The sequence below is a fragment of the Oncorhynchus gorbuscha genome, linkage group LG07 (genome assembly GCF_021184085.1).
Source record: "Oncorhynchus gorbuscha isolate QuinsamMale2020 ecotype Even-year linkage group LG07, OgorEven_v1.0, whole genome shotgun sequence".
Classification (NCBI taxonomy): domain Eukaryota; kingdom Metazoa; phylum Chordata; class Actinopteri; order Salmoniformes; family Salmonidae; genus Oncorhynchus; species Oncorhynchus gorbuscha.
This window is the reverse complement of record NC_060179.1, coordinates 27,736,475-27,764,245: the sequence shown is the minus strand read 5'-3', so window position 1 is coordinate 27,764,245 and position 27,771 is coordinate 27,736,475. Positions and strand designations below refer to the sequence as shown.

At 42.7% G+C, this 27,771-nt stretch overlaps 1 protein-coding gene across 3 annotated transcripts; it reads left to right on the top strand.

Annotated features, from left to right (window-relative positions):
* The first annotated feature begins 257 nt into the window (after positions 1 to 257).
* On the top strand, positions 258 to 27,577 carry LOC124039732 (ras-related protein Ral-A-like). Of its 3 annotated transcripts, XM_046356020.1 has the most exons (8): positions 258 to 397; positions 1,556 to 1,682; positions 3,912 to 4,171; positions 13,975 to 14,183; positions 14,279 to 14,453; positions 14,593 to 14,656; positions 14,790 to 14,864; positions 26,410 to 27,577. In XM_046356020.1, the coding sequence occupies exons 3-7, from the start codon at positions 4,058 to 4,060 to the stop codon at positions 14,843 to 14,845; spliced, it is 618 nt and encodes a 205-aa protein (XP_046211976.1). In that variant the 5' UTR covers positions 258 to 397; positions 1,556 to 1,682; positions 3,912 to 4,057; the 3' UTR covers positions 14,846 to 14,864; positions 26,410 to 27,577. The 3 variants fall into 3 exon arrangements, 1 of the variants encoding a protein (XP_046211976.1); XR_006839626.1 differs by having other exon boundaries at positions 14,593 to 14,864; XR_006839625.1 differs by lacking the exon at positions 258 to 397 and having other exon boundaries at positions 1,672 to 1,756; positions 14,593 to 14,848.
* Positions 27,578 to 27,771: the final 194 nt, after the last annotated feature.

Here is a 27,771-nt window from a genome sequence, read left to right as displayed (position 1 = left end):
TGTACAGTAGGTGGCGGAATGCACCTATAATTGTGGCGTACGCTATTATACCAAAGAAGAGGTGGTCGGATTGGTGAAGCGTGTAGAGTTGAACCATAGTTCGGGGAATGGGAAATGGTGGCGAGTAGTGCGGATGGAATGGAGGAAAAGTTGGTGAAGCAACAGCTGTGCTGGAATGCGAACAATATGGGTGTCAGTATGGATGGTATGGAGCTGGAGGATGAGGGTCAAGGGCCGGAATGGTCGATAGTGGAAAGCCAGGAAGAAGAGGGATCAAGATACAGAAAGCAGTTGAGCGTCTAGTTAACAAAGCATAAAGAGGGCCAAGTTTGGAAGCAAGATTAATGATGTGTCGGAGTGGAAAGTTGTCATGGTGTTTGATGACGTAGAGAAAGAGGTAGGTGAAGTGAAATTAGCTTGGTTCATTGGTAGCCAAGCTCAGCAAGAGAAGATTTTAGAAATGGAAACACTTAATAGGACGACGTTTAAAAGCCATGTCCCTGGTGCTTATGCTAGATTGAGGGGAGTCATTACTGCGGCAGAGTGATTGAGGCCAAAAGGTTGATCAGTAGGAAAGAGGGTCAAAGATGTGAAAGCTTATCAGTGATGCTGAGGTTTGAGAAAGTCTTGCTGAGAAAAGTACAGATAGGACTCCTTGGTTTCAATGTTAGAGAATTTGTCCCATATGCACTGCAATGTTTTAAATGCCAAAGAATGGGACAAGTAGCTGCTCAATGTAAAGGAAAGAACAGATGTGAAGGGGAACATGATTACAGTGACTGTAGGAGCAATGTGAAGGTTCAGTGCTGTAATTGTGGGGGAGAACACAGTGCAGCATTTGGTGGCTGCCAGGTACAGAGAGAGGCTCAGAGATATAAGATCAGTCATGAGGTATCGTATGCAGAGGCCGTAAAACAGATTGGTAGAACTACAGTGCGGATTTATGGAGCTTACATGGATGTACCTGTAGTAAGTGTACTGACTGTTGTTGCTGGTGCTTCTGATGGTCCTGGCATGGTTTCGGAGCTTGTTCAGAAATCTTGTGCTCATGAATGTGCAGTGTCAAAGGACACTTTGATAATGAATAAAGTTGAGTTCATAGCTTTTTTTTGTAAGGTTATCAATACGATTTGGGTTGTGGAAAGCAGAAATTCCAGGTTGAAGGTTATTGCAGACACAGCAAAATAAATGTTGGTGCTAACAGGTGATCCTTATGAAATGGTTGTTGACATTTTTTATTTTACCTTTATTTTACTAGGCAAGTCATTTAAGAACAAATTCTTATTTTCAATGACAGCCTAGGAACAGTGGGTTAACTGCCTGTTCAGGGGCAGAACGACAGATTTTGTACCTTGTCAGCTCGGGGATTTGAACTAGCATCATTTCAGTTACTAGTCCAATGCTCTAACCACTAGGCTACCCTGCCGCTTTACAATCCTACGGGTGGAGTGTTTAATGGGAGGGGGAGGGTGTGGTAGAAGTTAAGGAATTATTTGGTTTTTATTTTCATGGTTGTACAGAATTGGGCAGCTCATGATTAATCTTTACATTCCAGCACAGTAGGTGGCGGCATGACTTAAACGATTGATTGCGGACCGCCATGATATCATAGAAGAAGAAGTAGATAACAAAGAAGAAGACTTGACAATCTCTTCTCTTGTTGCTAGGATCGCGAGAAGAGGGTAAGTAAACGATTTCTTCAAACCAGCTTGCAGCTGTCGTTTTTTGTAGCCTGTATCGCCCATAGTGTCCCAAGGTAAGGTTATTTCCAATACATGCTAGCTAGCCCAACCTTCTACCGCACTTCGAAGAACAAGTTAACTGACGTTAGTCATCTGGCTTAAGTAGCTAGCCAGCTAGCTTGAGTTTGTCGTTTTAGATAGTTAGCTACAGTACACCTCGTTTTTTTAGTATGTGAAACTAGCTAGTTTTGTGTAGCTAACTACAGTAACTAGCTTAGCTAGGTAATGCTAGCTTGCTTAGCGTCAGCAAAACTAACTAACGTGAACTGGCTAGCTACGATGGTTTCCTCGTCAAAAACACCATACAGCACTTGACATTTCACTTACAATTCCACTGTAGCCTAGCTAATACCCCTATTTCCCTGACACGTTGTCTCGCTCGCTTCCCTTACAGCGTCCTATTTCTTTTAATGGACTGAATGCTAACCAATCCTTGTTTGGAATTAGGACATACAGTGAATTCGGGCAGTATTCAGACCTCTTGACTTACCACATTTTGTTACGTTACAGCGTTATTCTACAATTGATTAAATAGTACCCCCCCCAAATCTACACACAATGCCTCATAATGACAAAGCAAAAAAAGTTTAGATCATTTAATACATTTGCACCAAAAATGTACAAGGTAGGACATTTTACATAAATATTCAGACCCTTTACTCAGTATTTTAAAGCACCTTTAGCAGAGGTTACAGCCTCGAGTCGTCTTGGGTATGATGCTACCAGCTTGGCACACCTGTATTTGGGGAGTTTCTCCCATAATTCTCTGCAGATCCACTCAAGCTCAGGTTGGATGGGGAGTGTCGCTGTACAGCTATTTTCAGGTCTTCCCAGAGATGTTCAATCAGGTTCAAGTCCGGGCTCAGGCTGGGCCACTCAAGGACATTCAGAGACTTGTCCTGAAGCCACTCCTGCGTTGTCCAGTTGGAAGGTGAACCTTCACCCCAGTCTGAGGTCCTGAGTGCTCTGGAGCAAGTTTTCATCAAGGAACTCTCTTTACTTGGCTCTGTTCATCTTTCCCTCAATCTGGACTAGTCTCCCAGTCCCCGAAAAACTTCCCCACAGCATGATGCTGCCACAACCATGCTTCACCGTAGGGATGGTGCCAGGTTTCCTCCAGACGTGATGCTTGGCATTGAGGCCAATGAGTTCAATCTTGGTTTCATCAGACCAAAGAATGTTGTTTCTCAAGGTCTGAGCCCTTTAGGTGCCTTTTTGACGAACTCCAAGTGGGCTGTCATGTGCCTTTTTACTGAGGAGTGGCTAACTTCTGGCCACTCTACCATAAAGGCTTGATTGGTGCAGATATGGTTGTCCTTCTGAAATGCTCTCATCTCCACAGAGGAACTCATGAGGTCTGTCAGTGACCATCAGGTTCTTGGTCACCTCCCTGACCAAGGCCCTTCTCCCTCAATTGCTCAGTTTGACCTGGCAGCCAGCTCTAGGAAGAGTCTTGGTGATTCCAAACTTCCGTTTAAGAATGATGGAGGCCACTGTGTTTGGAACCTTCAATGCTGTAGAAATGTTTTGGTACTCTTCCCCAAATCTGTGCCTCGACACAATCCTGTCTCAGAGCTCTACGCACAATTCCTTCGAACCCCATGGCTTGGTTTTTGCTCTGACATGCACTGTCAACTGTGGGATCTTTTTATATAGATAGGTGTGTGCCTTTCCAAATCATGTCCAATCAATTGAATTTACCACAGGTGGACTCCAATGAAGTTGTAGAAACATCTCAAGGATGATCAATGGAAACAGATGCACTGTTGCTCAATTTCTAGTCTCATAGCAACGGGTCTGAATTCTTATGTAAATAAATTATTTCTGTTTCATTTTTATAAATGGGCAAATAATAAAAACTTGGTTTTGCAATGTTATTATGGGGTATTGTGTGTAGATTGAAGGGGAAAAATGTAAGCAATTTTAGAAAGGCTGTAACGTAATAACGTGTGGAAAAAGTCAAGGGGTCTGAATACTTATCGAATGCACTGTATTTCTCTTGGGTCATTTCTAAATTCTCAGTTTCACTGATCCAGTTGTTTTAACTGCTGTGAGGGAACACTTCCTTGTGGGAGCACTCCCTTGTGGCGGTAGTGTACAATGCAGCAGTGTGAATGTATTTGATGTACTACAAATCATGTTATGTCTTTATTTATTTTTTCATTTTAGGGGACAAGCTCAATCTGCCTCACGTTGCAGTTGGGAGGTTGCTGTCCTATCTATCTGGCTTACCTTCAGATCCTCCCTTTTCCCCTCCTGGTTTCTTCCCGAACCTCTTGCTCTCCTTAAACCCTCTTTACTTGGAGTGAACCACCATGGCAACAGCAAAGCCCAAAGGGCAGAACTCTCTGGCCCTCCACAAAGTGATCATGGTGGGCAGTGGTGGAGTGGGGAAGTCAGCCCTCACTCTGCAGTTCATGTATGACGAGGTAAGAAACAATATTTGTCAGAAGAGCATATTTTGTTGGCTGTTTTGGAAGGCCTACTTTTCTTCTGGATAACATATGTTTATGGCCTACATCCAACTTTCGAGGCCAGAGATGGCTAAACGTTTTGGCTCGAAGGCCAAAAAAATAGAAAATACATACCCACTACCAGTCAAAGGTTTGGACACACCTTCTCATTCAATGGTTTTTTATTTTTCTACATTGTAGAATACTAATGAAGACATCAAATCTATGAAATAACACGTATGGATTCATGTAGTAACCAAAAACGTGTTAAACAAATCAAAATATATTTTTCCTCAAAGTAGCCAGCCTTTGCATTGATGACATCTTTGAACACACTTGGCATTCTCTCAACCAGCTTCATGAGTTATTCACCTGGAATGTATTTCAATTAACAGGTGAGCCTAGTTAATTTGTGGATTTTCTTTCCTTAATGCGTTTGAGCCAATCAGTTGTTGTGACAAGATAGGGCTATCTTCTGTATACACCCCCTATTTGGTAAAATACCAATATGACAAGAACAACTCAAATAAGCAAAGAGAAATGACAGTCCATCATTACTTTAAGAAATGAAGGTCAGTCAATCTGGTAAATTTCAGTCGCTTAAAGTTTCTTCAAGTGCAGTTGCAAAAACCATCAAGCTCTGAATGAACTGGCTCTTAAGAGGACTGCCACAGGAAAGGAAGACCCAGAGTTACCTCTGCTGCAGAGGCTAAGTTCATTTTATTAACTGCACCTCAGATTGCAGCTCAAATAAATGCTTCACAGAGTTCAAGTAACAGCCATATCTCAACATCATCTTTTCAGAGGAGACTGCATGAATCAGGCCTTTATGGTTGGATTTCTGCAAAGAACCCACTAAAGGACACCAATAAGAAGAGACTTGCTTTACACGAGCAATGGACATTTAGACCAGTGGACATTTTTTGGGTCTGATGAGTACAAATTTGTGATTTTTGGTTCCAACTGCCGTGTCTTTGTGAGGCCCAGAGTGGGTGAATGGATGGTCTCCGCATGTGTGTTTCCCTCCGTGAAACATGGAGCTGTGATGGTGCTTTTCTGGTGACACGCTGTTATTTTATTCAAAATTCAATGTAGCCTTAACCAGCATGGCTACAACAGCATTCAATGAAGGCCTGATTCATGCAGTCTCCTCTGAACAGTTAATATGATTGTTACTTCAAATCAAATTTTATTGGTCACATACACATGGTTAGCAGATGTTATTACGAGTGTAATGAAATGCTTGTGCTTCTAGTTCCGACAGTACAGTAATATCTAACAATTCCACAACTACCTAATACACACATCTAAATAAAGGGATTGAATAAGTATGTGTGTATATTTACGGTAGTGTTTTGAACGGTAGTGTATATACTGTATTTTATACCGTTTTAAGATGGTTTAAAATACAGTATATACACTACTGTTCAAAAGTTTGGGGTCACTTAGGAATGTCCTGTTTTTCCATGAAAACAGATGAAATGAGTAGGAAATATAGTCAAGATGTTGACATGGTTATAAATAATTATTTTTAATTGAAATAATTGTCTCCTTCAAACTTTGCTTTTGTCAAAGAATCCTCCATTTGCAGCAATTACAGCCTTGCAGACATTTGGCATTCTAGTTGTCAATTTGATGAGGCAATCTGAAGAGATTTCACCCCATGCTTCCTGAATTGCCTCCTACAAGATGGATTGGCTTGATGGGCACTTCTTCCATACCATATGGTCAAGCTGCTCCCACAACAGCTCAGTAGGGTTGAGATCAGGTGACTGTGCTGGCCTTTCCATTATAGACATAATAGCAGCTGACTGCTTCTTCCCTAAATGGTTCTTGCATAGTTTGGAGCTGTGCTTTGGGTAATTGTCCTGTTGTAGCAGGAAATTGGCTCCAATTATGTGCCGTCCACAGTGTATGGCATTGCAAAGTGGGTGATAGCCTTCCTCCTTTAAGATCCCTTTTACCCTGTACAAATCTCCCACTTTACCACTACCAAAGCACTCCCAGACCATCACATTGCCTCCACCATGCTTAACAGATGGTGTCAAGCACTTCAGCATCTTTATTTTTTCTACATCTCACAAATGTTCTTTGACCTGAACATCTAAAACTTAGATTAGTCTGTCCATGACATTTTTTTTCCAATCTTCCTCTGTCCAGTGTCTGTTCTTTTTCCCATCTTAGTCTCTTCTTTTTATTGGCCAGTCTGAGAGATGGCTTTTTCTTTGCAACTCTGCCTAGAATGCCAGCATCCATCCCAGAGTAGTCTCTTCACTGTTGACCTTGAGACTGGGGGTTTGCTGGTACTATTTAATAAAGCTGTCAGTTGATTACTTGTGAGGCGTTTGTTTCTCAAACTAGACACGCTCATGTACTTGTCCTCTTGCTCAGTTGTGCTCGGGGGCCTCCCACTCTTTCTATTCTGGTTAGAGCCAGTTTGCACTGTTCTCTGAAATGGAGTAGTACACAGCGTTGTACGAGATCTTCAGTTTCTTGGCAATTTCTCACTTGGAATAGGCTGACGAGTTTCAGAAGAAAGGACTTCTGGCCATTTGGAGCCTGTCATCGAACCCACAAATGCTGATGCTCCAGATGCTCCACTAGTACTACTAAAGGCCAGTTTTATTGCTTCTTTAATCAAAACAACAGTTTTCAGCTGTGCTAACATAATTGCAAAAGGGCTTTCTAATGATCAATAAGCCTTTTAAAATGATAAACTTGGATTAGCTAACACAACATGCCATTGTGACACAGGAGTGATGGTTGCTGATAATGGGCCTCTGTACGCATATGTAGATATTCCATAAATCTGCCATTTCCAGCTACTGTAGTCATTTAAACCTTAGCAATGTCTACACTGTATTTATGATCAATTTGGTGTTATTTTAATGGGCGAAGGTTTGGGGTAACTTAAATGTCCTTGTTTTTTAAAGAACCATTAAAAAAATGTGTAGTTTACATATGATATGAGTAATGCAAGATATGTAAACATTATTAAAGTGACTAGAAATCCATTTAGTAAAGTGGTCATGATTTCAAGTCTGTATGCAGCAGCCTCTCTGTTAGTGATGGCTGTTAGTCTCTCAGTCCCAGCTTTGATGCTCCTGTACTGACCTCGCCTTCTGGATGGTAGCGGGGTGAACAGGCAGTGGCTTGGGTGGTTGTTTTCCTTGATCTTTTTGGCCTTCCTTGTAATTGGGTGCTGTAGGTGTCATGGAGGGCAGGTAGTTTGCCCCCGGTGATGCGTTATGCAGACCGCACCACCCTCTGGAGAGCCTGGCGGTTGTGGGAGGTGCAGTTGCTGTGCCAGGCGGTGATACAGCCCGACAGTATGCTCTCAATTGTTCATCTGTAAAAGTTTGAAGAAATTTGGCTTGCCATCTAAAACACACAGTCTCAATAATGTCGCTCTTGCTGCGGGAGATTCCCTGATCCACCTCTACGCAGACGGCACCATTCTGTATACATCTGGCCCTTCTTTGGACACTGTAACAAACCTCCAAACGAGCTTCAATGCCATACAACACTCCTTCCGTGGCCTCCAACTGCTCTTAAATGCTACTAAAACTAAATTCATGCTTTTCAACCGATTGCTGCCCGCACCTGCCCGCCCGACTAGCCCCTGTTACTGTAATTTAATTATTCCAATATGTTTTCATTAATTGAATTCCCTTAATCTATTTTATGAGAATTTGTAAGATTCTTGTTTGCATAAAAATAGACGGAGACCAGCCTTATCAGTAATAGGTAACAACAGTTTATATACAATAACATGATGTAATTTCATTGCTTCTAGAATGAATCTCCTCCTCCCGACCTAGAATTAAGTGAGTTTAACAGTTCATTCCAACCCATTAACACACTCACAGGTCACACAACATAACTGAATTAACTCTTGACCCCTCACCATTATCGATCACCACTTAGCCGACAGATCTAATTAACAGAGAACCTAGGAATGCACTCACTTCCTTATCCAAATCACCCCAGAGCTCAGTTTCGTCGGTTCAACCGTAGGTTAACGACCCTATCTGCTTACTTAACCCACTCCTCTCCAGACTAGTATTGAATGGTGTTCGTTATATTTAATTACTCCTTGTCCGTGTCACACAATCCCTTCTTATGAACTCATATTGTTAATCAGATATAATAAAACAGAGTATACAGTGCCTTGCGAAAGTATTCGGCCCCCTTGAACTTTGCGACCTTTTGCCACATTTCATGCTTCAAACATAAAGATATAAAACTATTTTTTTGTGAAGAATCAACAAGTGGGACACAATCATGAAGTGGAACGACATTTATTGGATATTTCAAACTTTTTTAACAAATCAAAAACTGAAAAATTGGGCGTGCAAAATTATTCAGCCCCTTTACTTTCAGTGCAGCAAACTCTGTCCAGAAGTTCAGTGAGGATCTCTGAATGATCCAATGTTGACCTAAATGACTAATGATGATAAATACAATCCACCTGTGTGTAATCAAGTCTCCGTATAAATGCACCTGCACTGTGATAGACTCAGAGGTCTGTTAAAAGCGCAGAGAGCATCATGAAGAGCAAGGAACACACCAGGCAGGTCCGAGATACTGTTGTGAAGAAGTTTAAAGCCGGATTTGGATACAAAAAGATTTCCCAAGCTTTAAACATCCCAGGGAGCACTGTGCAGGCGATAATATTGAAATGGAAGGAGTATCAGACCACTGCAAATCTACCAAGACCTGGCCGTCCCTCTACACTTTCAGCTCATACAAGGAGAAGACTGATCAGAGATGCAGCCAAGAGGCCCATGATCACTCTGGATGAACTGCAGAGATCTACAGCTGAGGTGGGAGACTCTGTCCATAGGACAACAATCAGTCGTATATTGCACAAATCTGGCCTTTATGGAAGAGTGACAAGAAGAAAGCCATTTCTTAAAGATAAAAAGTGTCATTTAAAGTTTGCCACAAGCCACCTGGGAGACACACCAAACATGTGGAAGAAGGTGCTCTGGTCAGATGAAACCAAAATTGAACTTTTTGGCAACAATGCAAAGCGTTATGTTTGGCGTAAAAGCAACACAGCTCATCACCCTGAACACCCTATCCCCACTGTCAAACATGGTGGTGGCAGCATCATGGTTTGGGCCTGCTTTTCTTCAGCGGGGACAGGGAAGATGGTTAAAATTGATGGGAATATGGATGGAGCCAAATACAGGACCATTCTGGAAGAAAACCTGATGGAGTCTGCAAAAGACCTGAGACTGGGACGGAGATTTGTCTTCCAACAAGACAATGATCCAAAAGATAAAGTAAAATCTACAATGGAATGGTTCAAAAATAAACATATCCAGGTGTTAGAATGGCCAAGTCAAAGTCCAGACCTGAATCCAATCGAGAATCTGTTGAAAGAACTGAACTGCTGTTCACAAATGCTCTCCATCCAACCTCACTGAGCTCGAGCTGTTTTGAAAGGAGGAATGGGAAAAAATGTCAGTCTCTCGATGTGCAAAACTGATAGACATACCCCAAGCGACTTACAGCTGTAATCGCAGCAAAAGGTGGCGCTACAAAGTGTTAACTTAAGGGGGCTGAATAATTTTGCACGGCCAATTTTTCAGTTTTTGATTTGTTAAAAAAGTTTGAAATATCCAATAAATGTCGTTCCACTTCATGATTGTGTCCCACTTGTTGATTCTTCACAAAAAAATACAGTTTTAGATCTTTGTTTTGAAGCCTGAAATGTGGCAAAAGGTCGCAAAGTTCAAGGGGGCCGAATACTTTCGCAAGGCACTAAGTTTACTGAGTTACAGTCCCACTTAAAATGAGAATATTGTTAAGTCATTTATTCATAATATTCCTAACAGCCCCATATACTACCCACCATTGCGACCTGTATGCTCTCGTCGGCTGGCCCTCGCTGCATATTCGTCGCCAGACCCACTGGCTCCAGGTCATCTATAAGTCTTTGCTATCTCAGCTCACTGGTCACGATCACAACAGCCACCTGTAGCACATGCTCCAGCAGGTATATCTCACTGGTCATCCCCAAAGTCAACACCTACTTTGGCCACCTTTTCCTTCTAGTTCTCTGCTGCCAATGACTGGAACGAATTGCAGAAATCACTGAAGTTGGAGACTTATCTCCCTCACTAACCTTAAACATTAGCTAACTGATCGCTGCGGCTGTATACAGCCCATCTGTAAAAAGCCCATCCAATCTACCTACCTCATCCCCATATTGCTTTTAACTTTTTTGCTCTTTTGTACATCAGTATTTCTACTTGCGCTTCATCTGCACATCTATCACTCCAGTGTTAACAAGAAATTTGTGGAGTGGTTGAAATTTTAATTAATGACTCCAACCTAAGTGTATGTAAACTTCCGACTTCAACTGTGTATTTGAGATTCTTCAAAGTAGCCACCCTTTGCCTTGCCTTGATGACAGCTTTGCACACTCTTGGTATTCTCTCAGGTGTGCCTCATTAAAAGTTAATACATTTGAGCCAATCAGTTGTGTTGTGTTGGTAGGGTTGGTATACAGAAGATAACCCTATTTGGTAAAAGACCAAGTCCATATTATGGCAAGAACAGCTCAAATAAGCAAAGAGAAACGACAGTCCATTACTAAGACATGAAGGCCAGTCAATACGGAACATTTCAAGAACTTTGCCACTGTATTTGAAGACTTTCAAAAACCATTAAGCGCTATGATGAAACTAGCTCTCATGGGGACCACCACAGGAAAGGAAGAACGAGTTACCTCTAATGCAGAGTATAACTTCAATAGAGTTACCAGCCTCAGAAAAAGCAGACCAACTCAATGCTTCATAGGACCGGCCTCCTGGTTAGAATTTCAGAGGTGTGCACACCACCCACCGCTTCAAAGTATATTATTCGCCAATGTCCAGTCTCTAGACAACAAGGTAGATAAAATTAGGGCAAATGTTGCTTTCCAGAGACATCCTGGATTGTAACATACTGTTTCATGGAAACATGGTTCTCTCAGGAAATGTTGTCAGAGTCGGTACAGCCACCGGGATATTTTATGCATCACACCAATAGAAATAAACATCTCTGGGAAGGAGGGTGGGGGTGTATGCTTCATTATTAATGAGTCATGGTGCAATCGTAACATACACTTGTTCACATGACCTAGAATTCCTCAAATGCCTACCATATAATCTCCCAAGAGAATTCTCGTCGTTTGTCATAGCTATGTATATCCCCCCTCAAGCAGATACCACAACGGCCCCCCCTCAAGCAGATACCACAACGGCCCTCAAGAAACTTCACTGGACTTTATGCAAACTGGAAACCATATCTCCTGAAGCTGCATTTATTGTAGCTGGGTATTTTAACAAAGCAAATTTGAGAACAAGGCTACCTAAATTCTATCAGCACATTGGTTGTAGCACTCGTGCAGGCAATAAACTAGATCATTGCTACTGTAACTACCGCGATGCATACAAGGCTCTTCAGCAAATCTGACCACTATTACATTATGATCCTCACGTCCTATAAGCAGAAACTCAAAACAGGATGTACCCATGACGAGAACTATTCAACACTGGTCTGCCCAATAGGAATCCAAACTTCAAGACTGTTTTTGATCACACGGACTGGGAAATGTTCCGGGCAGCCTCAGACTAATATTGATTTATACGCTGATTTGGTGAGTGAGTTTAAGGAAATGCATTGGAGATGTTGTACCCACTGTCACTATTAAAACCTACCCTAACCATAAACTGGATACATGGCAGAATTCCAGCAAAACTGAAAGCACAAACCACCACATTTAAATCTGGGAAAGATGACTGTGAATATGGTTGAATACAAACAGTGTACACATCCCCTCTGCAAGGCAATCAAACAAGCGAAACGTCAGTATAGAGACAACGTGGAGTTGCAATTAAAATGGCTCAAACATGAGACATATGTGGCAGAGTCTACAGGCAATCACGGACTACAAAAGAAACTGCCAGGTCCTGGACACTGACATCTTGCTTCTAAACTAACACCTTCTTTGAGGATAACAGTGCCACCGACGAGGGCCGCCACCAAGGACTGCGGGCCCTCCCTCTCCATGGCCCGAAGCGAGTAAGACCTTAAACGCGTTAACCCTCACAAAGCTGCAGGCCCAGATGGCATCCCTAGCCGCGTCCTCAGAATAAGCGCAGACCAACTGGCTGATGTGTTTACGGACATGTTCAATCTCCCTATCCCAGTGTGCTGTCCCCACATGATTCAACATGGCCACCATTGTTTCTGTATCACAGTTATTAGTATTTTTATTTTCACCTTTATTTAACCAGGTAGGCCAGTTGAGAACAAGTTCTCATTTACAACTGCGACCTGGCCAAGATAGAGCAAAGCAGTGCGACACAAACAGTTACACATGGAATAAACAAACATAGTCAATAACAATAGGAAAAGAAAGTTGATATACAGCGTGTGCAAATGGCTTGAGGTGGTAAGGCCATAAATAGGCCATAGCAGCGAAGTAATTACAATTGAGCAAATTAAGGACAACAAAGTCGAGGTATTTGAGTGGCCATCACAAAGCCCTGACCTCAATCCTATAGAACATTTGTGGGCAGAACTGAAAAAGCTTTTGTTAGCAAGGAGGCCTACAAACCTGACTCGGTTACACCAGCTCTGTCAGGAGGAATGGGCCAAAATTCACCCAACTTATTGTGGGAAGCTTGTGGAAGGCTACCTGAAACGTTTGACCCAAGTTAAAAAATGTAAAGGCAATGCTACCAAATACACTCAATTAGTATGTAAACTTCTGACCCACTGGGAATGTGATGAAATAAATAAAAGCTGAAATAAATTATTCTCTTTGATCTTATTCTGACATATCACGTTCTTAAATTAAAGTGGTGATCCTAAGACTGAATTTTTACTACTATTGTCAGGAATTGTGGAACTGAGTTTAACTGTATTTGGCTAAGGTAAACTTCCGACTTAAACAAATCTAAATATATACAGTTAAACACTTTATTTCATAATTTTGACGTCTTCACTATTATTCTGAAGGAAATGGGAAACCGCACACTGCTCTTGATAGTATCACTGATCTTTAATAAGCTGACGTATCGGCATCACGGCCTTCGTCAGAGCTTTATTCTATAATGTAGAAAATAGTAAAAAGAGTTGTCTAAACTATTGACTTAATTGATCCATTATCATTTCTACATTCTCTGATTTGAGATGTTTGCATTAGGGATGCACCAATGTGGAAGTTCTAGGCTGATATATACACACAATTACATTTTTCTTTTTATTGCCTTTAACTACTTTAGCACAAACTGCAGCCATATTTCTACGTTCTTAAGGCTAATTAGAAAATGGCAAATGACTTGAATATGGTAATGCTGTAACTATTTTCATTAAGTGAAATGTTTTGGGATGTTCAGGACTCAAGTTCCTTATGTTACCTACGCCATCGGTGATTGCTGTAGAGACCCCCCCCCCCCCCCAAAAAGAAACATGCATGTTCCTGAGCGTCTCAACCATTCAAAAGTTAAAGCCAAATTTGTATGAAGAGAACAGGAACCGCTCTTTGTACGAACCTCTTTGGTGGATATCAGAACCAGTTACAAGTAACCTCCATGAACTAAGCGGCACATTTAGTTGACAAGAAAATATATACATTCCTGGAACCTTCTGGTGGTCTAAACCAGACATCATTTTGGCCAGCCTTAATCTAGGCTGATCTCATTTCCCCAATTTTGCAATTGTGTGCATGACCTCACTTGGTAGTAATTTATTGTCTGTTGATGCTACCCCCTTAGTTTGTTGAGGACTATGAACCAACTAAAGCGGACAGCTATAGGAAAAAGGTAGTTCTGGATGGGGAGGAGGTCCAGATAGACATCCTGGACACTGCGGGACAAGAGGACTATGCTGCCATCCGGGACAACTACTTCCGCAGTGGGGAGGGCTTCCTCTGTGTCTTTTCCATCACTGAGGCAGAGTCGTTTGCAGCTACAGCAGACTTCAGGTTGAGCAGCATAACAACTCATGTAGTTACATATCATAGTCCCATAGCTGTTACATGTCATAGCTCCACTGTCATCTAATGGCTCTGCTCTGCAGGGAGCAGATCTTGCGGGTGAAGGAGGATGAGAGTGCACCCTTCCTCCTGGTGGGGAACAAGTCTGACTTGGAGGACCGGAGGCAGGTCAGCGCCGAAGAGGCCAAGGCGCGTGCTGAACAGTGGGGCGTGTGCTACGTGGAGACCTCTGCCAAAACCCGTGCCAATGTCGACAAGGTGAGCCAGATTGGTTGCATCTATCAACCAGGGCTCAGCTCCTCTGCAGTCACAAACTGCAGAGAAGGTTGTCTTGGATGTTACATAGTAACATGGTGCCACATCTGTAGATGGACTGTGTTTATTCTCGTCTTTGCAGGTATTCTTTGACCTGATGAGAGAGATCCGAGCGAGGAAGATGGAGGACAGTAAAGAGAAAAACGGCAAGAAGAAAAGGAAAAGTTTGGCCAAGAGGATTAGAGAGAGATGCTGCATTTTATAGTGACAAGGGGGTCAGTGATGACTGCTTTGTGTATAAATATTTCACCTATTTTTGCATTTTATTTGTGCCCATAGAAGCCCCTTACTCCTGGTTCTGGTACCCAGGGATTCTAGTCTTGGATCAGAAGTAACTGGTAGGTTTAACAAAAGGTGAGTGACACTGACTGTGGCAAGAGGTTCATGGACAGATTTGGCAGTCCTATAATCCTTGTTGCTCAATCGATCCTCTATGCTCTGACACTCCTCAAAGCTGTGGCCTCTTTAGTTCTTCTGGATCACATGTTAGAGATGGCACAGACTTAATGTGGTGAAAACATTGGGCGTGGCTCTTTGTAGGCTGATTTTTTATTTTTTTTTTTAAATACATTTTAAAAAAAAAACGTGAATAGAACTTAAATGTAAGCATACCCAACAAGACCATGGTCATGTTATGACTGAGATCTTGGACAGCCCCAAACCCAGAACATTTTCCTACTTCTGAGGGACCATTTGCAATTGAAATGATTTGACACCAATTAACCAGATTGAATGAGAGGGAAAAAGCCTGCATGCCTCCAGGGTTGGGTTTCCCAAAAGCATCTTAAGGCTAAGTTTGTTAGAAATTTCTTAGGAGCATCGTTAAATCTCAGAGCTGTTTCACAAAACCATCATTACTAACTTCCATTTGAAAACACTTGTATCTAACTACTGCTTCAGACCACTTGTAGAACAGCTAAAGTGTCAGAATATCTTTTGCCCTCCCGCATAACTTTACACACCATCTCAGATAAACACAATCAAAGTGTTTGTCTCTGACTGCCGTTAACTTCATAGTTGAATAAAAATAGTCTACAAATTGTGCAATGCTACAAACAAGCGAAGCAATGACAAAACAGGTTTCAAATGAAAACCTGAGATTACTATATTGTAAGATAGATATTAGAATACATATTTCAGTCATATTGAAATTGTTTAATCAATTGAGTTATATTTTTCTAATTGTAGGCTACTGTAAGATGTGCCAAATCTGGTTTAGTGTATTATTATAGGCTAAGCTGATCATACTTTCTGTAGGAGCATGTCCTTCCATCACTATTGTATATTCTTTCTAGGCCCAGGACTAGTTAGGCACTGAATTATTTTAAAAATAAACCAAAAATCCAGGTGTACTATTGATGCATACACTCTTAAGTTTTCAAAACTTCAAAATTGTGTACGTAAGCACACTAACAAGCTTTGTTCTCCTCTGTTGCGAGGGGAATCAGTTTCATTATTTACACTCCCTTTCATTCATTCTTGGAGAGAAGACCAATTCTTTGGGTTCTCGTTCATTATGGTAGAAGGGTGTGAAACTTGACAGTTTACCTGTCCTTTACTTCATTTACTTTTTCCATTGGAAAAGTTAGGTCCTGTAATTAAGGAGCATTACCAGGAATCACCATATTCTCTGTCATGTTCTTTCTTGGTTTCTATAGCACCAAGTCCTTTCCATTACTGCTGCCTCAGACCCACTTGTTACAGACTGGGTCAACTGGATTCTAAACATGTCATAGATCTTTGGTCTTAAAGGGCTATTACACTTCCTAATTTTGCCTTGTTTTAGACTTGGTTCATTAAATGCTAGTTTCCATGACTGAATTCAAACGGGAGTTGGTTTCGCGGTCTGGTTTGATGTAGGTGTCTCTTGTGTGTTCAAAGGAGAGGAGAAGAGTTAGCCAATTAGCTTCAGCCGGCTGGTGTGCTACCTTGGCAAAGTTGGTTTGACTTTGGATAGCCTATCTCTGGGAATAGTAGGGACTAGATGTCGACAGATTATGACTTTTCAACGCAAATCGGCGCCCAAAAATACCAATATCCGATTGTTATGAAAACTTGAAATCGGCCCTAATTAATCGGTCGACCTCTAGTAGGGACCATCCATAAGTTACACAATGTACATCATTTTAGTTCTCATTAAATGCTTTCAATATTTGTACATGTATTTCTACAATTTATAGTTGGTTTGAAGTTTTTAAATCATTGAAAATTAGAGATTGTTCCATGTACACATCCTGTATCGCATACGGCTGTGATTGGGAGTCCCTTAGGGTGGCGCACAATTTGCCCAGCGTCGTCCGGGTTTGGCCGGGGTATGCAGTCATTGTAAATAAGAATTTGTTCTTAACTGACTTGCCTAGTTAAATAAATGTAAATGTCCCTGACTAGCCCAATAGGCATTATGATCAGGTAGTGTGGAGCTGTGCTCCGAATTGATGATTACTTGGGTGCTGGCTTGTGGGCATGATTCAAATAAACCCAACCCACGGAAAACTGTTGTCACGGAATGAAGATTAACACATGTCATTTTTATTTATTTTTTCTCGTCTTGCAAATATCCATTTTGGACCAATACAGTTAGTAGTACATTTTGACACTAGAATAAATGTTTGACTCATATCGATGCTACTTAGGCCATATTTTTTTAACCCCCCCATTTTCTCCCCAATTCAGTCATATCCAATTGCGATCTTGTCTCATCGCTGCAACAGGCTCGGGGAAAGACGAAGATCGAGTCATGCGTCCTCCAAAACATGGAACGCCAAACCACGCTCCTTAACACCTGCCCACTTAACCCAGAAGCCAGCCACACCAATGTGTCGGAGGAACACTGTTCAACTGACGACCGAAGTAAGCCTGCAGGCGCCTGGCCTGCCACAAGAAGTTGCTAGAGCCAAGTAAAGCCTCCCCTAACCCAGACGACGCTGGGCCAATTGTGCGCAGCCATATGGGACTCCCAGAAGAAGTTGCTTTTAGGGTCAGTCGCTCTTTAAGGTCCTCCATTAACTTTTTTCTTAAATAGTGCACGTTTTTTTGGCGAGCTAGGTTGTGTTCAATAGGCAGGGAAACAGAACATTTTGAAACCTGAATATTTAGTTTGTGTAGTACCTCCAAAGGTTTCTCTGAACATGACCCTGATTCATGTCACAACAGGGTGGTGACTTGTGGCTATGCACCAAAGATGACCATCTCTGCCACCATAGAGTTTGAAGCGAGGGCCAGCCAACGAGAGCCTACAGGTCGCAGTGGTGGGTGGTATATGGGGCTTTGGTGACAAAACAGATGGCACTGTGATAGACTGCATCCAATTTGCTGAGTAGAGTGTTGGAGGCTATTTAGTAAATAACATCGCCGAAGTCAAGGATTGGTAGGATTGGAGATGCTTAATGTGAGTCTGGAAGGAGAGCTTACAGTCTAACCAGACACCTAGGTATTTGTAGTTGTCCACATATTTTAAGTCGGAACCGTCCAGGCTAGTGATGCTGGATGGGCGTGCAGTGTAAAGGAGAAATGGGGGAGGCTTGGACAAGTTGCCGTGGGGGGTGCAGGGCTATTGACCAGGGTAGGGGTGGCCGGGTGGAAAGCATGGCCAGCCGTAGAAAAATGCTGATTTATCGGTGGTGACAGTGTTTCCTAGCCTCAGTGCAGTGGGCAACTGGGAGGAGGTGTTCTTATTCCCCATGGACTTTAGTGTCCCAGAATTTTTGGGAGTTTGTGCTGTAGGATGCACATTTCTTTTAGGAAAGCAAAGGCTAGCTTTTTCAAACTGCCTGTATATATTTGTTCCTATATATTTGCGTATCGCGGGGGCTATTTGATGCGAATGCCATACGCCACAGGATGTTTTTGTGCTGGTCAAGGACAGTCAGGTCTGGAGTGAACCACGGGCTATATCTGTTCCTGGTTCTACATTTGTTTTGAATGGGGCATGCTTATTTAATATTGCGAGGAATGCACTTTTAAAGAATGCCCAGTCATCTTTTACTGACGGAACACACCCTCATCTTCTACTGATGGCATGTGTTCAATTTGTTTCAACTTTTGCTACTTTGCATGACTGTTTGCACTGAACGACACGTTTCCCAAAAACATTCTTGAACAGAGAGGTACATTTGCTCCATTTGTGGGTGTAGTTAATCAATGCTTCATGTATTAAATTTCTCAGATTCAGTTCTCTCAATTGATTCAAAAAAGGGGCCAACATCCTGGTACTTTGCCCTGCCAGGAAAGTAGTAAACAGAAGGTTCTGGCAGATGGACTTTCTGTTCCCCTCTGATGCTCATACCCATGTTAGAAGGGAAGGTCACAAAAGAAAACGTTATTTTGCCACCTTAGGAATATACACTGCTCAAAGAAATAAAGGGAACACTTAAACAACACAATGTTACTCCAAGTCAATCACACTTCTGTGAAATCAAACTGTCCACTTAGGAAGCAACACTGATTGACAATACATTTCACATGCTGTTGTGCAAATGGAATAGACAACCAGTGGAAATGATATTAATTAACAAGACACCTCCAATAAAGGAGTGGTTCTGCAGGTGGGGACCACAGACCACTTCTCAGTTCCTATGCTTCCTGGCTGATGTTTTGGTCACTTTTGAATGCTGGTGGTGCTTTCACTCTAGTGGTAGCATGAGACGGAGTCTACAACCCACACAAGTGTCTCAGATATTGCAGCTTATCCAGGATGGAACATCAATGCGAGCTGTGGCAAGAAGGTTTGCTGTGTCTGTCAGCGTAGTGTCCAGAGCATGGAGGCACTACCAGGAGACAGGCCAGTACATCAGGAGATGTGGAGTAGGCCATAGGAAGGCAACAACCCAGCAGCAGGACCGCTACCTCTGCCTTTGTGCAAGGAGGAGCAGGAGGAGCACTGCCAGAGCCCTGCAAAATGACCTCCAGCAGGCCACAAATGTGCATGTCTGCTCAAATGGTCAGAAACAGACTCCATGAGGGTGGTATGAGGGCCTGACGTCCACAGGTGGGGGTTGTGCTTACAGCCCAACACTGTGCAGAACGTTTTTCATTTGCCAGAGAACACCAAGATTGGCAAATTCGCCACTGGCGCCCTGTGCTCTTCACAGATGAAAGCAGTTTCACACTGAGCACATGTGACAGACGTGACCGTCTGGAGACGCCGTGGAGAACGTTCTGCTGCCTGCAACATCCTCCAGCATGACCGGTTTGGCAGTGGGTCAGTCATGGTGTGGGGTGGCATTTCTTTGGGGGGGCCGCACAGCCCTCCATGTGCTCGCCAGAGGTAGCCTGACTGCCATTAGGTACCGAGATGAGATCCTCAGACCCCTTGTGAGACCATATGCTGGTGCGGGTTGGCCCTGGGTTCCTCCTAATGCAAGACAATGCTAGACCTCATGTGGCTGGAGTGTGTCAGCAGTTCCTGCAAGAGGAAGTCATTGATGCTATGGACTGGCCTCCTGTTCCCCAGACCTGAATCCAATTGAGCACATCTCGCTCCATCCACCAACACCGCATTGCACCACAGACTGTCCAGGAGTTGGCAGATGCTTTAGTCCAGGTCTGGGAGGAGATCCCTCAGGAGACCATCCGCCACCTCAGCAGGAGCATGCCCAGGCGTTGTAGGGAGGTCATACAGGCACGTGGAGGCCACACACACACTACTGAGCCTCATTTTGACTTGTTTTAAGGACATTACATCAAAGTTGGATCAGCCTGTAGTGTGGTTTTCCACTTTAATTTTGAGTGTGACTCCAAATCCAGACCTCCATGGGTTGATAAATTTGATTTCCATTGATCATTTTTGTGATTTTGTTGTCAGCACATTCAACTATGTAAAGAAAAAAGTATTCAATAAGAATATTTATTTAATTCAGATCTAGGATGTGTTATTTTAGTGTTCCCTTTATTTCTTTTGAGCAGTGTAGTTCAATAGCCCGGTCGAGCCTTTCCACTCTCTATTTAATCTTGCTCTTGTGACTGACTGGGTTCGAACCAGGTCTCCTGCGTGTCCGAAGACTGTTAGCCCACTTAGCTAAGCCACATTGGGATGAATTCAGGAAGCTAACACAAGTATTCAAGTCTCCAGCAAGGTTACTTGAAGAGTATGGTTCATCAAACCACCTCGGTTGCATTTTATCCCCTTTAGACCTCGTACTCGGAGATTATGGCACCAATATAACTGGGTTTTAATTCAGGCGTACTGCACGACACTGTGGCAAACCGAAGCAGAACCATCTGGCTTATCAGAGCCCTTCTCAGGATAGCCTTTCCACTCCATAGCCATAAGGACAGCCTTTCCACTCCTATGACATTGCTATTGAACTATATTCTTATGGGGGCCAAATTTAGTTTTTTGTGACATTCCCTTCTAACTTGGCTTGTGATCATCATAGAGGGGAATAATAATAGCTTATAGCCAAAGCGGTTCAAATGTTAGAGCCAAACTCGTGCGGAGAAAATGTTTTAACATGCCACATTGGCTTCAGTAACCGCCAGAAGTTCATGTTTACCACAGCAAGCATTTGATTCGATCTCTTCTCAAATCAAATCAAATTTTATTTGTCACATACACATGGTTAGCAGATGTTAATGCGAGTGTAGCGAAATGCTTGTGCTTCTAGTTCCGACAATGCAGTGATAACCAACAAGTAATCTAACTAACAATTCCAAAACTACTGTCTTATACACAGTGTAAGGGGATAAGGAATATGTACATAAGGATATATGAATGAGTGATGGTACAGAGCAGCATATAGTAGATGGTATCGAGTACAGTATATACATATGCATATGAGATGAATAATGTAGGGTAAGTAACATTATATAAGGTAGCATTGTTTAAAGTGGCTAGTGATATATTTACATTTCCCATCAATTCCCATTATTAGTGGCTGGAGTTGGGTCAGTGTCAATGACAGTGTGTTGGCAGCAGCCACTCAATGTTAGTGGTGGCTGTTTAACAGTCTGATGGCCTTGAGATAGAAGCTGTTTTTCAGTCTCTCGGTCCCAGCTTTGATGCACCTGTACTGACCTCTCCTTCTGGATGATAGCGGGGTGAACAGGCAGTGGTTCGGGTGGTTGATGTCCTTGATGATCTTTATGGCCTTCCTGTAACATCGGGTGGTGTAGGTGTCCTGGAGGGCAGGTAGTTTGCCCCCGGTGATGCGTTGTGCAGTCCTCACTACCCTCTGGAGAGCCTTACGGTTGAGGGCGGAGCAGTTGCCGTACCAGGCGGTGATACATCCCGCCAGGATGCTCTCGATTGTGCATCTGTAGAAGTTTGTGAGTGCTTTTGGTGACAAGCAGAATTTCTTCAGCCTCCTGAGGTTGAAGAGGCGCTACTGCGCCTTCTTCACGACGCTGTCAGTGTGAGTGGACCAATTCAGTTTGTCTGTGATGTGTATGCCGAGGAACTTAAAACTTGCTACCCTCTCCACTACTGTTCCATCGATGTGGATAGGGGGGTGTTCCCTCTGCTGTTTCCTGAAGTCCACAATCATCTCCTTAGTTTTGTTGACGTTGAGTGTGAGGTTATTTTCCTGACACCACACTCCGAGGGCCCTCACCTCCTCCCTGTAGGCCGTCTCGTCGTTGTTGGTAATCAAGCCTACCACTGTTGTGTCGTCCGCAAACTTGATGATTGAGTTGGAGGCGTGCGTGGCCACGCAGTCGTGGATGAACAGGGAGTACAGGAGAGGGCTCAGAACGCACCCTTGTGGGGCCCCCGTGTTGAGGATCAGCGGGGAGGAGATGTTGTTGCCTACCCTCACCACCTGGGGGCGGCCCGTCAGGAAGTCCAGTACCCAGTTGCACAGGGCGGGGTCGAGACCCAGGGTCTCAAGCTTGATGACGAGCTTGGAGGGTACTATGGTGTTGAATGCCGAGCTGTAGTCGATGAACAGCATTCTCACATAGGTATTCCTCTTGTCCAGGTGGGTTAGGGCAGTGTGCAGTGTGGTTGAGATTGCATCGTCTGTGGACCTATTTGGGCGGTAAGCAAATTGGAGTGGGTCTAGGGTGTCAGGTAGGGTGGAGGTGATATGGTCCTTGACTAGTTTCTCAAAGCACTTCATGATGACGGAAGTGAGTGCCACGGGGCGGTAGTCGTTTAGCTCAGTTACCTTAGCTTTCTTGGGAACAGGAACAATGGTGGCCCTCTTGAAGCATGTGGGAACAGCAGACTGGTATAGGGATTGATTGAATATGTCCGTAAACACACCGGCCAGCTGGTCTGCGCATGCTCTGAGGGCGCGGCTGGGGATGCCGTCTGGGCCTGCAGCCTTGCGAGGGTTAACACGTTTAAATGTCTTACTCACCTCGGCTGCAGTGAAGGAGAGACCGCATGTTTTCGTTGCAGGCCGTGTCAGTGGCACTGTATTGTTCTCAAAGCGGGCAAAAAAGTTATTTAGTCTGCCTGGGAGCAAGACATCCTGGTCCGTGACTGAGCTGGGTTTCTTCTTGTAGTCCGTGATTGACTGTAGACCCTGCCACATGCCTCTTGTGTCTGAGCCATTGAATTGAGATTCCACTCTGTCTCTGTACTGACGCTTAGCTTGTTTAATAGCCTTGCGGAGGGAATAGCTGCATTGTTTATATTCGGACATGTTACCAGACACCTTGCCCTGATTAAAAGCAGTGGTTCGCGCTTTCAGTTTCACGCGAATGCTTGCCATCAATCCACGGTTTCTGGTTTGGGAATGTTTTTATCATTGCTATGGGAACGACATCTTCGACGCACGTTCTAATGAACTCGCACACCGAATCAGCGTATTCGTCAATATTTTCATCTGACGCAATACGAAACATGTCCCAGTCCACGTGATGGAAGCAGTCTTGGAGTGTAGAGTCAGCTTGGTCTGACCAGCGTTGGACAGACCTCAGTGTGGGAGCCTCTTGTTTTAGCTTCTGCCTGTAGGCAGGGATCAGCAAAATGGAGTCGTTGTCAGCTTTCCCGAAAGGGGGGCGGGGCAGGGCCTTATATGCGTCGCGGAAGTTAGAGTAACAGTGATCCAAGGTTTTTCCACCCCTGGTTGCGCAATTGATATGCTGATAAAATTTAGGGAGTCTTGTTTTCAGATTAGCTTTGTTAAAATCCCCAGCTACAATGAATGCAGCCTCCGGATAAATGGTTTCCAGTTTGCAAAGAGTTAAATAAAGTTTGTTCAGAGCCATCTGTGTCTGCTTGGGGGGGATATATACGGCGGTGATTATAATCGAAGAGAATTCTCTTGGTAGATAATGCGGTCTACATTTGATTGTGAGGAATTCTAAATCAGGTGAACAGAAGGATTTGAGTTCCTGTATGTTTCCTTCATCACACCATGTCCCGTTAGTCATGAGGCATACGCCCCCGCCACTCTTCTTACCAGAGAGATGATTGTTCCTGTCGGCGCGGTGCGTGGAGAAACCCGTTGGCTGCACCGCATCAGATAGCGTCTTCCCAGTAAGCCATGTTTCCGTGAAGCAGAGAACGTTGCAGTCTCTGATGTCCCTCTGGAATGCCACCCTTGCTCGGATTTCGTCAACCTTGTTGTCAAGAGACTGGACATTGGCAAGAAGAATGCTGGGAAGTGGTGCGCGTTGTCCAATTTGTAAGTCGCTCTGGATAAGAGCGTCTGCTAAATGACTTAAATGTAAATGTGCCCTTTTTCGGAGTCTGACCAGAACACCGCCTCGTTTCCCTCTTTTTCGGAGACGTTTCCTTGGGTCGCTGCATGCGATCCATTCCGTTGTCCTGTTTGTAAGGCAGAACACAGGATCCGCGTCGCGGAAAACATATTCTTGGTCGTACTGATGGTGAGTTGACGCTGATCTTATATTCAGTAGTTCTTCTCGACTGTATGTAATGAAACCTAAGACGACCTGGGGTACTAATGTAAGAAATAACACGTAAAAAAAACAAAAAACTGCATAGTTTCCTAGGAACACGAAGCGAGGCGGCCATCTCAGTCTGCCTGGTTGGCAAGGTGATGTTGCGAGGTACTGTACATAATATATAAGGAGGTACTGTACATAATGACGATGGTCTTGTCTGCGCCCCCTAACAATGGTAGCCGTTGTTCCAAAAGCGGGAAGGCAGGCAGACTGCTTATCACTGTATTCCCACATGGAGAAATTGACGGGAGGGGACCCTTTCACTTCACCTCTTCCTCTCCAGTCATCACACTGTCATTAACATTGATGCCTTGATGTCCATTGTGATTGGGAACAAGTAGACCAGCGTTTCCAAAGCTCATTCTGCGGTACCAAGGGGTGTACATTTTGGTTTTTGCATTAACACTACACAGCTGATTATTTTAAAACGTGTGCCCCTTTGGGTCCCGAGGACAGAGTTTGGGAAAACCCTGAAGTATACTATCCCCACACCTAGATTAACAGTTATATGCAATGCTTGGAGTACCTTTTTTTTGAGCCTCAAATTATGTTTTCCTTTTGACTGAATTCCTTGTTATTAGAATTTCATCAGACATTACATTTCAGACATTACGTTTGACTACTTCAATTTAACTCTTACCCGCCATGTCTAGACTTGAAAGTTAATTCAGGTTTTGTATTTTGATCATGGAGTTCTGATCATGCAATTAAGAGCACGTCATGCATCTAAAACTACATTTAAATGTGTCCACATTGTGTCCAGTTTCCCTTTTCCCATGCTATATTCAAATGCCAGTATGCATTCTGCAAACGGTGGAACAGGATAAATCTGTCAACTTGATGGCTGTAGCCTACTAGCCAGCTAACCTCTGTAACTAGCCAGCAAGCTACAGGACACACCGACTCATTCCAGGGTTTTACTTTATTTTTACTATTTTCTACATTGTAGAATAATAGTTAAGATATCAAAACTATAAAATAGCACATATAGAATCATGGTACTGTAGCTAGCAACACTAAAGGGATTTCTTACAGGTTAGCTTAACTCTAGCCAAACAAAACATTGTTTTTCTAATAAACGCGAGCCAACTAGCTAATTGAAGCTAGCAAACACCTTTCTTACATGCTAGGAATGTATTTTCTTCAACATTTAATGAAAAAAAAGGTGCTTCTCTCCCAAAACACAAGTTTTCTGGAAACTTGTGGGCGGAGTGCTGATGTGGCCCACTGCTTGCACCTTACGTATCCTGATTGGGTCCAGAATGAGAAGAAATTCACACATGCATGCGTCTCTGACCACCTCTTGAAGTGGTGAGACTGATCCGACCACCACGGATCTGACTTTTGTGCATCTATACCAGTCTTTTTCAATGCAATGTTCATATTCTGATAGGCGAAGTTGCATGTAAATGTCAAGTTTAGACAGGCAGTCCAATTCTGATTTGGCAAAAGAGCTTAATCCCCCCGCTCTTGGTCAAATTAGTGGGAAAAGATTGTAATTGGGCTGCCAGTGTAAACACAGCCTTAAAGTAATTGTCCAGTGGCTCTATTTTAAAAGTTCAAAATTCTGATAACTCATACCCGTATAATGTCGTGACTCAGCCTATACTCGTATTTTTGGCCAAAGCATGAATTGGAGAATAAACACTTCAAAACCACCACAATTGTGTTTCTGACAGTTAAAAAAAAAAAAAGCTTTATTTCCGCATGGAGGATGATGAGCTGGCCAATCAGCTGTCTACTCATTATTATTATTTTTTTTCACCCACTCCAATCCTGCTCAAAGCTGTTTTTTTAACATATTTTTAAAGAATTGGTAGAAAAACTTCACTTGTTTTGTAATCAATTATCTGGAAACACTGGAATGCTACTTTAATATAAATCTGGAAATACTGGAGTTACTTTGTTTTTGGGAAACTCACCCCATGATAGTTTGAGCTTTTCAGTCTTATGTAACTTGATGTTAAAACCCCCTAAAGTCTATTGATGCACCGGTGTGTTATCTAAATACCATAATTAAAAAATCCCATCAATCTGTCAGGTTGCGCTAGAGAGATCTAGCATGGGCTACGTCTCAATCCACTTCATCCGCCTATGTCGCCCTTCCGCATCTGCAGTGGAAAGTGGCGGAGCTACAGAGCTGTTTGTCAAACCAGGAGACATCCAGAAAATCGTAGACTCACGAACATGACGGTGTTCTCCGTGTTTTGCTTTGACGTCCACAAGTGTCGCTGGACCAGTCCTAAAGGTAACCCAAACAAATGAATGGAGGTAGTTTTGTGCCAACAAAAATAAGGGGTTAAATGTGTTGTTTAATTCCTGAGCTTTCTTATCTCATTGATATAGGACAGACACTTCAAAACTTTATTCCTTATGATTAATTTTTGTACTGTCTTGTCGTTTATGAATGTATAATTCAATGCGTTTATGTGTTTATATGGGCTATAGTAGTAAAGGCCAAGTGTAATATTTTGTCATACTTTATTTATTTTTTGGGGATACCTAAAAGGCTCCTAAAATTTCAAATCAAATAGCTAAATGATCCATTGTATGACCTTAAAACAATTCCATGTCATCTTAGAACCCCCCCCTTGTAGAATTCTGTAGCACACCATTATCTACTTCCATGGTGCTATCTTGCTTTCTGACTGACCTAGATCAAGTTCTGTTTGTTTGTGTGTATGCACGTGCGTGGGTCCAAGCCCCTACTTGGTAACTCTGTCTCAAATGACAAATGTTTTTATTAACTTATTTTCCTATTGTTTGGCGTAATCACAATGGACTGGGCCAGGTCAAATTGAGCAAGGCCAGGTCTGGTTCGTGAGACTTATGTAGGACTTTGTATTACATTTTGTTGCAGTAATGTGAATGCAGGTGAATTTTCTCTACAGGAAACTTTTAATGTGAGTTTATTTATTTTATTTTTTACTGTACACATGTATTGCCTTATGTTTTAATATCCTTTTACTTTCAATTTGTAATATTTATCTTTGATCTTCAATTTCATAAAGCAAATCAATCTCAATATGGATGTTGGTTATACCTGTATTGTGTAGTTATTATGTTGTCTGTTTACTCACATCCTTAACAAAAACACTAATGTATCTTACTGTTACTGGGTACGATAATTGAAATGCTGTGTACCTTTCAGTTCATGTTTTGTGAGCTATTGGATAGACAAATAAAGTGATTATAATTTTTTAAACAAATCCACCCCTTTTTATTCTGAGACTTGCACTGATTGTTCTGTTATTGCAATGTAACACAGCTGTAAAATGACTATTTTAATATTTTGTTTAAATGTAATATTCATAGTAGACATTGCAAACTAAAATGACCCATTAATGATATATTTTCTCTTTCCAACATTCGTTTTGGCGGAATTAAATTGTATTAGGCACAT